The 14,191-nt window shown below is 34.5% G+C and overlaps 2 protein-coding genes across 3 annotated transcripts in view; one reads left to right on the top strand and one right to left on the bottom strand.

Annotated features, from left to right (window-relative positions):
- Positions 1–336: 336 nt before the first annotated feature.
- dolk (dolichol kinase) lies at positions 337–10,606 on the bottom strand. The gene is made up of 2 exons (XM_056447058.1): positions 10,494–10,606; positions 337–6,777 (listed from the first exon to the last, which is right to left on the bottom strand). The coding sequence occupies exon 2, from the start codon at positions 6,656–6,658 to the stop codon at positions 5,084–5,086; it is 1,575 nt and encodes a 524-aa protein (XP_056303033.1). The 5' UTR covers positions 6,659–6,777; positions 10,494–10,606; the 3' UTR covers positions 337–5,083.
- A 220-nt stretch (positions 10,607–10,826) lies between these two features.
- nup188 (nucleoporin 188) overlaps positions 10,827–14,191 on the top strand; it is a 62,391-nt gene continuing 59,026 nt past the window's right edge. For both annotated transcript variants that reach the window (XM_056445962.1, XM_056445961.1), the window contains exons 1-4: positions 10,827–10,863; positions 11,857–11,911; positions 12,714–12,787; positions 13,902–13,986. In XM_056445962.1, coding sequence (XP_056301937.1) covers positions 10,838–10,863; positions 11,857–11,911; positions 12,714–12,787; positions 13,902–13,986 — 240 coding nt within the window. In that variant the 5' untranslated portion in view covers positions 10,827–10,837. The remainder of the gene's footprint in view (positions 10,864–11,856; positions 11,912–12,713; positions 12,788–13,901; positions 13,987–14,191) is intronic.

Here is a 14,191-nt window from a genome sequence, read left to right as displayed (position 1 = left end):
TGATACCGAGCTCTGGCCAATCGATCGGAGCATCCCTAGTAGTTATCAATATGAAATTCATACATTTTGGCCACTGTGGTCTGAAGATGTTTGTAATTTGGTGAAAATTGGACCACACGTCTTGGAGGACGTTGAAAAATACGATTTTTAACTAGAAATTAAAATGACGGACACGTAAACGAATAAACATATTATAGCGTAACGTATCAATGTTCTCTGCGTGATCTAAAGAGTATATTAAGAGCAATATTATGGCAATATGCAAAAATACTCATGAGATATTAGGATTTTTGACATTTCGTTATCATGTTTGACCACAAGATGGTGGGGCTATCCTGAAATGTTTTGTGTGCCAAGGTTTGCAATAATATGCCAGTGCATTTGTAAAATATAGCATTTCACATCAGAGTTCAACATCATACAAACAGCTGCAAATATCATTTAATGTGCATAATTGTCAAGAAAATGTCCCAAAAACCATATGGTTCGAAAAACAGGCAATTTGCATGCAAAATCTATTTGTTCTTTTGATTTTCAAGTACATATGTAGCACTTTTGACAATACGTGTATTTGGAAAGCAGCTTTATAAAATAGAAAAATAAAGACAGAACATTTTCACCTTCATAAACCAAATGTAGACCCTTCATTCAGTGTTTTTGCATCCAGACGTGTGTGTGTGTGTGTGTGTGTGTGTGTGTGTGTGTGTGTGTTCATCAGGCAGCTCAGACCCAGACACCGTTAAAGGATATTTTTCCATTTCTTCTTTTAATAGTGTGCAACTCAATCCCTGTCATTTATACTGGAGTGACGGACGCAGGATTTGAGTGAATGAAATATTAATGGTGTCTGAAGACGTCAGAGCTTTCTGTGAGCGCTCAAAAATGAACACTCACAACAACATCATCATCATCGCATGTAAACCTTGGAAAATACAAACACACAATATAAACGAAGCTGCAGTTATTTCTGCACCATTTATGGAAGCAAATAATTTTTGCTATCAAGATCATTATAGGTAACACCTTTGAAGCATTGTTGTTGCTTAAAAGAAATGTTAATTAAATAATTTAGTTTAACTTGATAGAAATAACTTGCCAGAATTTAAACAATATTGACATACAAAAAACTAATTAAAAATGGCAAAACCACACAACAATATTACTAAATCTTCCATTTGTTGCCAGCTGTGGTGCAGGAAATGACATCTTTTATTTGTGCCACATTATAATAGTATCAAGTTCTCTAGTTTGCTTTAATGTTAAAGAAAGAGGCTTATACTAACACATTTCAGTGCATTTCCTTTAACTATACAAGGGTCATCATAAGCACTCTAATAAGGGTTTGTTATTGCATTTTTGGGGTCTCATTTTATAACAAGGTTCCATTTTTTTTTTTACATTAGTTAACTACAGCTAATAAGCTAACCACAGCTAATAACCATTTAATGATTTTAATGTTAATTTCAGCATAAATGAACACATATTCAAATAAAAAATCATATCTGTTAATAATGTTGGAGGAGCTAACATGAGCTCAGGATAATCTCGAATCACTTTTCTGTTCAGTTGATTCTCATATGATTCTGAATTGATGATTAAACAAATAAACAACATGCAGTTTGTTAGAGATTCTGACACAACGGCAAAATCACTTTCATGAATGATTGAAAAATGTATATAGGCTTGCCTTGGTTTATTACTCAAAGAAGCAACTTTTTGAACAAACCTCTTGAATGATTCAACGACTCACTCAAAGTCCTGACTTGTTTCATTACTTAATGAACCAGTTTTTTTTAAACAAATCACTTAAATGATTCAATGATTCACTCATAAAGTCCTGACTTGTTTCATTACTTAATGAACCAGTTTTTTTAAACAAATCACTTGAATGGTTCAATGATTCACACATAAAGTCCCGACTTGTTTCATTACTTAATGAACCATTTTTTTTTAAACAAATCACTTAAATGATTCAATGATTCACTCATAAAGTCCTGACTTGTTTCATTACTTAATGAACCATTTTTTTAAACAAATCATTTGAATGATTCAATGATTCACTCAAAGTCCTGACTTGTTTCATTATTTAATGAACCAGTTTTTTTATACAAATCACTTAAATGATTCAATGATTCACTCATAAAGTCCTGACTTGTTTCATTACTTAATGAACCAGTTTTTTTAAACAAATCACTTGAATGATTCAATGATTCACTCATAAAGTCCTGACTTGTTTCATTACTTAATGAATCATTTTTTTTAAACAAATCACTTGAATGATTCAATGATTCACTCATAAAGGCTTGACTGGTTTCATTACTTAATGAACCAGGTTTTTTTAAACAAATCACTTGAATGATTCAATGATTCACCCATAAAGGCTTGACTGGTTTCATTACTTGATGAACCAGGTTTTTTAAGAGCCCCTATTGTGGGTTTTTGAAAATGAGCTTCCATGCAGTGTGTAATAGCTTTAAGTGAAAGAAAACATCCAGCTGAGGGTTAAATCTGAAAGTGCACTGTGTTTAAAACTATTGATTCTTTAACGAAATGGTAGACTCAGAGTCAAATGAATGAATCGTGTTGGGTTCGGATCATTTACTTGAACACGTCGACGTCGCATACATCACCAAATATGAAGTGTCGGTTCTGGTAAAACATGAACGCGCCTTTCCCTTTAGACACTAGCGGAGCGAGGGGGATCACGGGATTGATCATGACATGAAAATGTGGGATTCGTCGGCTGTTTACTATTGAAAGAGCAGCAGAAACTATTATGTATGGGACTTTATCAGTAACTTACAGTTCATATGGACCAATTTCTTCTTCCTCCAGATTATAACATGTAAGTGTAATTAAAATTGTTTTGTGTAGTTTGCAAAATGTGTTTAATTGTGTGTTGTAACTTGTAATCGCTTCGCGCAGCTTGTGATCTTTTATAGATCAGTGCTTGTACTGTATCTCTCAGGTTAACTCTTTATGGGGCTGTTTACATATTGCGTCCAAAACTACGTTAAAAACGGGACTCGTGCTTCTTCCTTTACTGATTTCAATGTGTTTCTGAACTGGTGATCCTCTGCTGTTTTTCTTCGCTATGGCCACAGCAGCTGTTCCTCACACACGCGTGGTCAATTTTCCAAATAGTTTAACTTTTGCCACTGTGTGGATTAATAATGAATGTGTGTCATTGTTAATATTTGGGGTTAGCGTTAAGAGTAGAGTAATATGCTGGTGTTTAACTGCATTGCTTTAATGCATTCCTGGATCAGGCTCACAGAGATACTCTGTGTGCTACTTCATAGCCGTGGTGGGCGTTTCTCTCTGTCTCGGGTTGATCGCAGCCGACCAATCACAACAGACTGGGTCATTGAACCAAACAGCTCAGATTAGCTTTGTGTTACGGAGGGGTTCGGGAACAAATAAATTGCTGAAGGAATCATATGGGAGTTGTTGGGATAATTAGGAAAAAATAAATGCCGATTATAAGACAATGAAAGTGTTATTTTGACCTTGTATGCATATTAAACTGTTGGAGATCCCCAAAACCAAAATATGACCTTTTATAATGCAAACTAGGGGCTCTTTAGCAAATTTCTTGAATGATTCAGTGATTGACTCATAAAAGCTAGACTTGTTTCATTCCTAAACAAATAAGCCTTTTTGAACAAATCTCTCAAATGATTCACTCATAAAGACTTGACTTGTTTCATTACTGGACAAATCAGCATTTTTTTAACAAATGCCTTGAATTATTCAATGACTCACTCTTAAAGTCTTGACTTGCTTCTTTACTCGATGAACCTCCATTTTTGAACAAATCTCTTGAACGATTCATTGACTCACTCATAAAGGATTGACTTGTGTCTACTCAAAGTACCAGTATTTTTTAACAAATGTCATGAATGATTCAATGACTCACTCATAAAGGCTTGGCTTGATTCCTTACTCGATGAACCTGCATTTTTTAACAAATCTCTTGAATTATTCAATGAATCACTCATAAAGACTTGACTTGTTTTATTACTTGATGAACTAGAGTTTTTGAACAAATATCTTAAATGATTCATAAACTCACCCAGAAAGACTTGACTTGTTTCCTTGATGACCCTTAATTTTTTAACAAATCTCTTGAAAGATTTAAACTTACTCAAAGGCTTAACTTGTTTCATTACTCAATGAATCAGTGTTTTTGAACAAATATGAATAATTCAAAGACTTACTCATAACCAGCATTTTTAAACAAATATGTTGAATGATTCAATGATTCACTCATACACTCATAAAAGCTCAACTTGTTTCATTACTGGACAAATCAGCCTTTTTGAACAAATCTATTGAATGATTCAATGACTCACTTATATAGACTTTACTTGTTTCCTTACTTGATGAACCTTCATTTTTGAACAAATCTCTTGAATGATTCAATGACTCACTTATAAAGCCTTCGCTTGTTTCATTACTGGACAAATCAACATTTTTGCATGAATATTGAACAAATGACTTCTTGTCGCCACCTACTGGCTTAAGTCAAAATAAGATTGAATGAGTGCCTGAATCAATATTGTGATCTTTAAACAATTAATAGTGCAGCTCTAATGTTGTATTTTACTTGATTCATATAAATAATGTAACAAACATAACGCTCACAGTTGTTAAATGGACAGATCACCCAAAAATTATACTTTCCTCACCATTTACTCACACACAAGTGTTTCTAAACTTTTATGAATTTCTTTCTTCTGCTGAACACAGAAACAAGATATTCTGAAACATTGAAAATACGCAGCCACTGACATCAATAGTAGGAACAAAAATACTATGGAAGTCAATGGCTGTTTCAATGGAAGTCAATGGAGCAGATCAGTGTTCAACAGAAGAAAGAAACTCAAAGTGGAGGATGAGTAAATGATTTTTCCTTTTTGGGTGAACAATCCCTGCAATGTAGCGATTAACATTAAAAACCGGGACCTTATTATAAAGTACCCATTTTTCGTTCAAAATCCAAAAGTAGTCCAATACTAGCGCTGTACCATAGTTTATGAATTAAATATATCTGTGCATTGGCATGAGTGTGGTTTTGACCTCATAGCAGCAGGAGGATGTAGAGGTACAGAGGAAGCAGCAGGTTGTCAATCTGCGACGTATAGGCCTCCAACATGGCCACCATAGAGATGGATCCCACCACCCATGAGTAGCTGGCGTTCAGGTTAATACTGCCGTCGGCGATGAGGAAAACCACCACAGCGATGATCTGAGCAAAAACAGAAGATGCCGTGCCCTCAAATGTCTTCTTAGTCCCTGGCCAGCGGATTTCACCGACGTTACTGCCGAAAATGGATGCCACTGTGTCTCCAACCCCTACAGCGAGGACGCCAGCGTAGGGTACTAGCCCACTAGCACCCCCTAGGCCTCCTTTAGGGGTACACATCCCAGGTGTCAACCACAGCGGAAGAGAAACGCCAAGAAGAAGATAAATATGAGTGAGAATAAGTGGTCCTGAATCTCTCTCATCCAGGAATAAAGTGAGAAGGCGTCGAAGCGGAGGCCCGAATGGTCGAATGCGAAAATAGCGGACGTATTCGAGAAACAAAAACGCAGAGAGGCAAACAACCGCAGACAAATGCAGCAAAGGACGATCCAGAGCGAGTCCGGGAGCGAAGGTTAAAACGGTGAGCAGGTGGAAATACTTTCGTACAGTTGTTGATGCTTGATGCTTCTTGCTGCCTGCAGATCGATGACTATTTTGATGCATCACAACGGCAACTGCTAGAAGCGCCAAAGCGGCCCAAAATCCAACGAGCCAAAGTCGAGTGTTTGATTCGGTGATGAAATGCATCAGCCAAGTGATTGGATGATGCTGCGTGAGTAGGGATAGCCAAGGAACCAATAACCCCAATCCCAAAACCGCAGTCATGGTATGGAAGAAGAGCGACGCTGACCAGGTTTCAGATTCCATGAATATAAAAAGCACGGCGAAGAAGATTCCCAATAGCACTAACCCTAAAACAGCCACTGGGAGGAAATACGGAAGCGGGTCCGAATTTGCATTTCCAGACGAAGCCAGAGAGCGCTTAATGAGCTGGTTGATGATAAAACTAATCCCGCCGAGGATCAGAAGGGCTTCGCCGGGGGTAAAGCAACGTGGAAGGAGGTACAGCAGGATTAAACTTAGATACACAAAAATCAGAAGCACCTCCAAGACTTCGATCACCTCGGACACTGTTAGTGTTTGCTTTACGGTGTACAGAATAGCACTACTAGCAATTCCGGCGATAACACAAGTGTTTGTTGGCACCGGTCGTGTGATTCCCAATGCGATGAGCGAGAGGAATAGAGCTAACATCATCCCGATTACTGTGATGACCATTGCGAATCGCTCCATGTAGACGTTTCCCACAGCAAGGCAGCGCCCCCGTAGGGCGAGTCCCAGGAGTGGCAGCACCATACTGGCTGGCAGGACGCCGCTGTTGGCTGAGGGACGAAACTGGAAGACGGCGGCACCAGAGCGAATCAGACGATCCCATTTGTGCTGCACATAAAAAGCCTGGACGGCCAGAGCGATGCAGCACCAGGACAGCTGATTCCACACGGCCATGTGTACAGAAATGACCATGGCAAACACCACCGCTGATTCAACCAGCACTGGATCCATCTGCATGACTGCGGAGTGTGTGTGTGAAGGTTTGTAGAAAAAAATGATGGACTTTTGTGTCAGAAAGTTCCTGGTGCACTAATAAACATTGTCCACTTCTCGTCCTCACATACAGCCAGTTAGACCTGCGTAAAGACACATTAAATAAACAATCATTAGACACAAAAATATACATAATATCTTAACAATAATTGGTAACACTTTATTTTAAGTCACAATTCCTGATGTTAACTAGTGTCTAATTATATTACATTTTATCTTATCGTATCATTTACATCTATGCATTTATCGGACCTGTAACCACACACCCAGGGAGCAGTTGGGGTTTGGTGCTTTGCTCAAGAGAATCACCTCATGGTACTGAGGTGGATATTCCCACCAACAATCCCTGCTGGTACCGAGACTCTGCAGATCCACACAGGAAGTTTAGCTAGAGGAGAAATGGTCGTGCCCAACTGAGCCTGGTTTCTCTTGACGTTTTTTCCTTCACTTTCGTCAATTGGTAAAGTTTGTTCGTCGCCACTGGATTGCTTAGTTTGGGACTTGTAGAGCTGCGCATTGATGGATTTGCTCTTCAGTGTGTGGACTTTCAGCTGTGAAATTTAACCGCACTGAACTGAACTAAACTGAACTTCAACTCTGAAAACTGACCTGACACAGTTTCAATATACTAGAACGTCTATGTTAAGCTGCTTTGACACAATCTACATTGTAAAAGCGCTATAGAAATAAACATGAATTGAATTGAACTTGAACCTGTGACCTTTGGATCACAAGTTCAACTCTCTAACCATAAGGCCACAGCTGCCCCCCAACATCTTACTGTGATCTCATTCTACATCCCTAACCCTACCTAAAACCCACAGTAAAAAATGCTGGGTTCCACACAATTCCTTTATGTTGTCTCAATACAAATCGATTAATTTATGTGGATTGATCATAAAACAATTAAGTTGTCCCAAAAAGCCTTAAGAATTGTGTTGTTTAACTCAATTTAAATAAGTTTAAACAAGCAGCAATAGTCATTTTTTGAGTGCCTAAACCAAACCTTACTATTAATAAACAACTAATTAGTAGCTTATTATGCTGCAAGTCATAGTTAATCGACTTAATGAGTCGCCTAATGTTTTCATATTTAAGATAGCACTTTATTTTAAGATACAATAAATAAACTATTAACTAATACTTGTAGCTTAATAAATTCCTAATTTGCTGCGTATTAATAATTATTAATGTAGTAGTTGGGTTTAGGTATTGGTTAGGATTAGGCATGTAGAATAAGATCATGGAGAATATGTGCCTTATACGTACTAATAAAGAGCCAATATCTTAATAATAGTTATTTAATAACTATTAGTTATTATTAATAATAGTTATTAATAGTGTTATTTAAACTAAAGTGTAACTTATTTATGATCAATTATATTTTCTTCACATACAATAAACTTAAAGACTATTAGTAGTAAATAGTATTTACTATTAGTAGTAGTAAATATTTTACTCTTATTTAGCGTTTTCTCACATTAAATATTCAATAGGTTCATTCATTCATTTTCCTTCGGCTTAGTCGCCACAGTGGAATGAATTGCCAACTTATTCAGCATATATTTTACACAGCGGATGCACTTCCAGCTGCAACCAAGTCCTGGAAAACACCCAAACACTATGGCCAATTTAGTTTCTTTAATTCCCCTATATCACATGTGTTTGGACTGTGGGGGAAACCGGAGCACCCACACGAACACGGGGAGAACATGCAAACTACACAGAAATGCAAACTGACCCAGTCGGGACTCGAATCAGCGACCTTCTTGCTGTGAGGCAGCAGTGATAACCACTGAGCCACCGTGATGCCTTAAAAAGACTATTAAAGAGTAACATATATGTATACTCATATATATATATATATATATATATATATATATATATATATATATATATATATATATATATATATATATATATATATATATTTTTTTTTTTTTTTATATATTTATTTATTTATATATATATATATTCTCAAATAAAACATTCAATAGGTTAAAAAGCCTAAATGTAATAATCAAATCTTAATATTATTTTCACAAAAACAAGCAAAACAAATCCTTAATAATTAAATATTTTGTCTCATTCATTGTTTTTTGTTTTACACAAAGCATATTGTAAACTGAAATAACAAAATATTCTCCCACTTTTAGCAGTTTCTCTACTTAAAACGTGCTAAATTATATATAATAATAAAATATATTTTAGCACTTTTCCCCCTCACAAAGATCACAATAAACTAAACCAAAATCACTAATATAATTTTGCATTTTTTAATATGGCATGTTAAATTTTTACCTGCTATATCATGGTAATATAAAAAGTTCATACTAAATGTGTAAATACCAAAAATGCTAATTTTATATAAGAAATATGGTAATTCCATATCTTGTGAAAGTACTAATATTATTGCCATCTATGGCAATACTGTACAATAGTACATTTTAAGTCATCATTATTTAAAAATCAATGTAAAAGTTCTAAAAGAAAGAAATGTATACAGTTGACAAGTATGCTGAGCCTCTAAGTCTTACTTGACAGCATTTTTGGGCACAAAAGGCATACTTAATCCTCTCTATTATATCCAATATTGCTGGATAGTCAGCTAATCGTTCTGTAAACTGTTCAGAGTGTATATTTCCACACCCTGAAACGAAAGAATGTTAAATTTCTTAGCAGCATCTGAACTTTAGACACTGTGAACTTTAGCACTGTTGAATGCAAGCGATTTCTAAACATGGTAAATTATGAAGACAAAAGTAAAACGATCTGGTTTTACTGGATGCTCTGGCACTACATTGATTAATAATACATATAAATAATAGAGCCTGGTCTGTTTTAAATATTAGGGTTTCTAAGTACTGTATGTAATACTGTATGTGTGTTTATTTAATCAGTTTTTAAGTGTCCAGAAAAAAAGGCAGAAGTAATTTAATACTCATATAAAATCTTTTTTGTTTTTAGTATTTCAGAAGAAAAACACATAAAAATGAACTAAAATCAACCAAAATTCATTAATTCAGGTTTGTAGCATTAATACATCATTAATTAAAATAAAACAAATTAACAATAAAATATTTTCGCTCTATTTTTTGCACTTTTCTGCATGCAAACACATAATTTTAAAAAATACATTTAATAATAAAATTTACTTTTAACATTTTTCTCCAGACAAAAACAAAATGCTAAAAATAATATAATTTTATAATATATTTAATGCAAAGCTAATTTAAAATGCAACACTAAAATGTAATATATAAGTGTATTATTATTAATACTCTCTATAACTATTTATAACATATAATTATCTGTAATAAAATGTATAATATGTGCCAGGAAAAATATTACATTTAACAAAACCATATTTAAAACATTTGTTTTCTGAATAGGCCTATTTATAAAAACATTTCAAATTACCTACACATTTATACTAATTATTATACACCAAAATATGAAGGTTTTAAAAAAAACAAATGTATTATTAGGTACAAAAGATTATATTAGAAAGGAACCATGAATCATTTACAAGCACATTAGCTTAATAATGTATGAATAAGCAATCGTATACATGTCATACGTTTATTTGAAGGACATGTCAGCCTTAACATTAAATCAGAATCCTAATCCAACAGCAATACTGATGTTTTCTGTCATTTTAAAGGGTGTGTATTGCTGTTAAAGAGGATGATGGGCTTTACAGCACAACTGAAATGACAGCTCATTCTCTTTATTAAACAACCTGCACTGTAAACACACACTGAAACGTCACATTGCACAAAATAACGATTATTCTTACCTGTTTCTCTCTTATGTGTCGCTTAATTCTCGAACAAAGGGAAATAATCCTAATATTTTGCTGTGACTCGTGCTTTTTTACGATCAGCTGCTCTCTGACTGACTGACTGACGGTGGGAGCGGCCATGTAGGACAACCAACCGGGGCACGTGGTGCCAGAATAATCACGTGACCAAAACCACCAAAACAATTTTAGTTCGTATTTTTAGCATATATGCATTTTTTTTTGTATTTAATATTTTAAAAATACTTATATGTTTATATAAGAATATAAGTATATTTGTATTTAGGATTTAAACAAGTCATGTGACTCAAAGTGGTGTTGGTCACGTGATCCGGGTGAAGATGGCGGACTCGGAGATGTGTGTCAGGTAAAATGGAAGAAAGAGAAACTTACTTTGGTTCTTCTCAAAGAGCTAAACTGACATTAATAGTCGGAGAATGTGTCAGTTATATAAATATCGTATTTAGCCTCTAGATATTTGGGAAATATACTTTTGACGTGCTGTTTATTTGTAATTTAACGGCCGCATGAGTCGGTCGCGTGCGCTGACAGACGCGCGCGGCTCAAATTCAAATGTTAACTTGTAACGTTAGTCTTATTAAAACCATACATTTTCCTTAAATTATACGAAATAAACATAATAATCTTGATTCCATGTGAATGTGTTTCACCGGTTTCGTCAGTGTTGGTGAGAACGAATGTTTGTTTATGTTTAATGTGATGAATGAGTTTCATTGTGTGCAAATACGCAAACGCATTATCTATGAACAGATATACAATATACAATTATTAACTTTAATTATGATAATAGTCTATATATCCATATATCGTAAATTGCAACAAATTATAACACGTTCATTCATAATAGTGTATTTAAGTTGTCAAAAGCTGTAGCGTAACTTCATTTAAGTTTCAATAAAGGTGTTTTGTATTTAAAGTCCGATATTATGTGTTAACTATTCATAAATATTGAGGTAAAGTTGGATTATATTCGCACATTTATTCATTTTTTAACAGTGTCAACTTGTGACAGTCCTTAATATTGTTTACCACGGTAACGTTACTTTGAATATTCATAGTCTGAAATCGCATGTATGACTTGAGAACAACATAAACATTATTTAATTGACTGTGAACATTGTTGTACTTTGATCGTCACTAATATAATTTCACTATTTGGAATTGGCAAAGAATACTTTTCTGAAATTATGACATTAAGGAGAAAGTCCGAATGTATGAATATAAAACCAACTTTACCTCAATTTCATCAATGATACCTTGTTCCATTGCAGAACGTAATTTAAAAGAAATGATTTCCATCCAATGAATTAATAACAAACTCCTATTAACGTTTCTCTAGGAGCAGCCGGGAGTTATGGTCAATCTTGCTGGGAAGATCTGCACTGAGAGAACCGGTGAGTGCTCAAACCAATGTTGTTCCATCATGTAATAACACTATATATACTTACAAACTGTATTAAATAGCTGTTAATATATTACATCTTAAGTTAAAGGGATAGTTCATTACAAAAACTCACTATTTAGTCACGTAAGTGGTTCTAAACTGGTATGTGTTTCTTCTGTTAAAAACTATTTTGATGAATGTTAGGAAAACAGCACTTTGGTTGGCACAGTTGTTCAGTGATAACTTGTGATATGCTCCCTATATTGACCATGGTACTTTGAATATTTAACTGATATCACTTGTAAGTATGACTTAAAACAACATTAGCACTATTTATTTGATTAAACAATGTTGTACTTTGATAGTCATTGGCTGCTAATATGATTTCACTATTTAGTATTTGCAAAGAATACGTTTCTGAAATTATATTATTAAGGAGTAAGTCAGAATGTGTGAATATAAAACCAACTTTACCTCATTTTGGTTCACTTTCGGTGTTTTTAAAGATTGATTGATTGATTGAAATAGGCAGCCATTGGCTTCCCTTGTAAAAACAAAAATACTATGGAAGTCTATGGCTTTTTTTCCCCCAGCATTCCTCAGTATATCTTTCTTTGTTTTTAGCAGAAAAAAATAAACTCATGCAGGTTTAAAACAGTGGAGGAGAATTTACATTATTGTGTGAACTATCCCTTCTTGAGAATACAGAAACCGTACTGATCTGATTAACTTTGATGTATTTTTATTTACTACACCTCAACAAGTTTTTTTTCCGCTCTATTTGACTGTGATATTCTGGTAATATCTTGCAGGCCCAAATTGAGGATGAGTTGGATCGGAACTGGGAGAGACTTTTACAGGGTCTGTCCTTCTACAAACCACCCAGGTAACAACATCTTAGCAATACATAATGACATTTAACTGTTATAATATCTCACCAGGATGATTAAGGCATCTATAACTGTGTTTACAAGTCAACTAGAGTTTAGCTTTATTGTCGTTACACTACATATGTGGACAAACAATAAAACAAAATGTGTCTCACTACATATATATACATAATTATAAATATGAACACAACACTGGACATAAGAGCTATTTTAAACCTAACCTATACATAACTAACATACTGGAGTGGTGATATAACTGTACTAACTACTAACTATACATATACTATTAATACTTAACTATACACAAACTAAGACAGACTATACAAGTACTTTTAAACAAGACAGAACAATATTGTACAAGATATTGTGTAAAAGAGGTATTTAAGGTTGAAGAAAACAAGTAGTGCAACATGATTTATGGTACATTCACAGGTAAACATTGCTTTTCTTATTCAGTCCTTGTAAGATGGAGTGTAAGTAAAGTGTCCTGTGCATATTGATAGAGGAATGTTTCTACCAGGAGTTTGTCAAACCCACTCACCTGTGGTCCACAATGTTTGTGCATACAATGTTTACATGCAACCAGATAATAATCAGTAATCAGATTGGGAGATCTTGTGAAAGCTGTTATCTAATTTTATTTTATTCACTATTTTTATTCCATCGTATTATATTTCATAATGTTTTATTATTTGTACTCATAACTGTTCATCGCTTTGGTGAATAGCTGTTGTTCCTAAAAAGTGCTTCATAAATAAACTTTGACTTTGAAATGACTTCATGTAAACACCATAAAGGATCCAGTGTTGATCCAAATTAAATTTCTGTTCGCTTGAAATGGGTGGTGTACACCAGAAATAGTCTATTTAATAGGAGAAACATTTTTACCAAAGAATTTGGACTAAAACATTTTCTTAAAGTGGCAGTTAATGGGTTAAAATGGACATAATTAAATTAAATGGCATTAATTATTCACATGACTATATCTCTCACAATCTGAAATCAGATTTTATTCTTTCAGAGTGTTGATAATTGGTGCATGTAAATAGCTGAAATGTGAAATAAGAAACATATCCTCCCATGTATAACAAGTGTAAATGTTATGTGCAGCACATCAGCAGCAGACAAGCTGAAAGCAGATAAAGACACGCCACAGGCTCTCAAAGACTTTGGGCTCAGGATCAGCAAACTCTTAGTAAGTGTTTGGCACGTTGGTTGTGTTTTAAAACCTATGGAGCTGCCTAACAGGATGCATTTGTATGCCAATGACATTTTAAAAGCATTACTAGGCTTTTTCTTTGATTTAAATTTTAACTTGCTGACACAGTAAGTGGCCATTCACACAGAATGCATTTTTTAATAATAGTGTGTTACTTTTCCATTGTTCTTCTATGCAAACA

This window comes from Danio aesculapii, chromosome 21 (genome assembly GCF_903798145.1).
Source record: "Danio aesculapii chromosome 21, fDanAes4.1, whole genome shotgun sequence".
NCBI classification, from domain to species: Eukaryota; Metazoa; Chordata; class Actinopteri; order Cypriniformes; family Danionidae; genus Danio; species Danio aesculapii.
The sequence above is the reverse complement of the archived record's forward strand: the minus strand, read 5'-3'. Positions and strand labels throughout refer to the sequence as shown.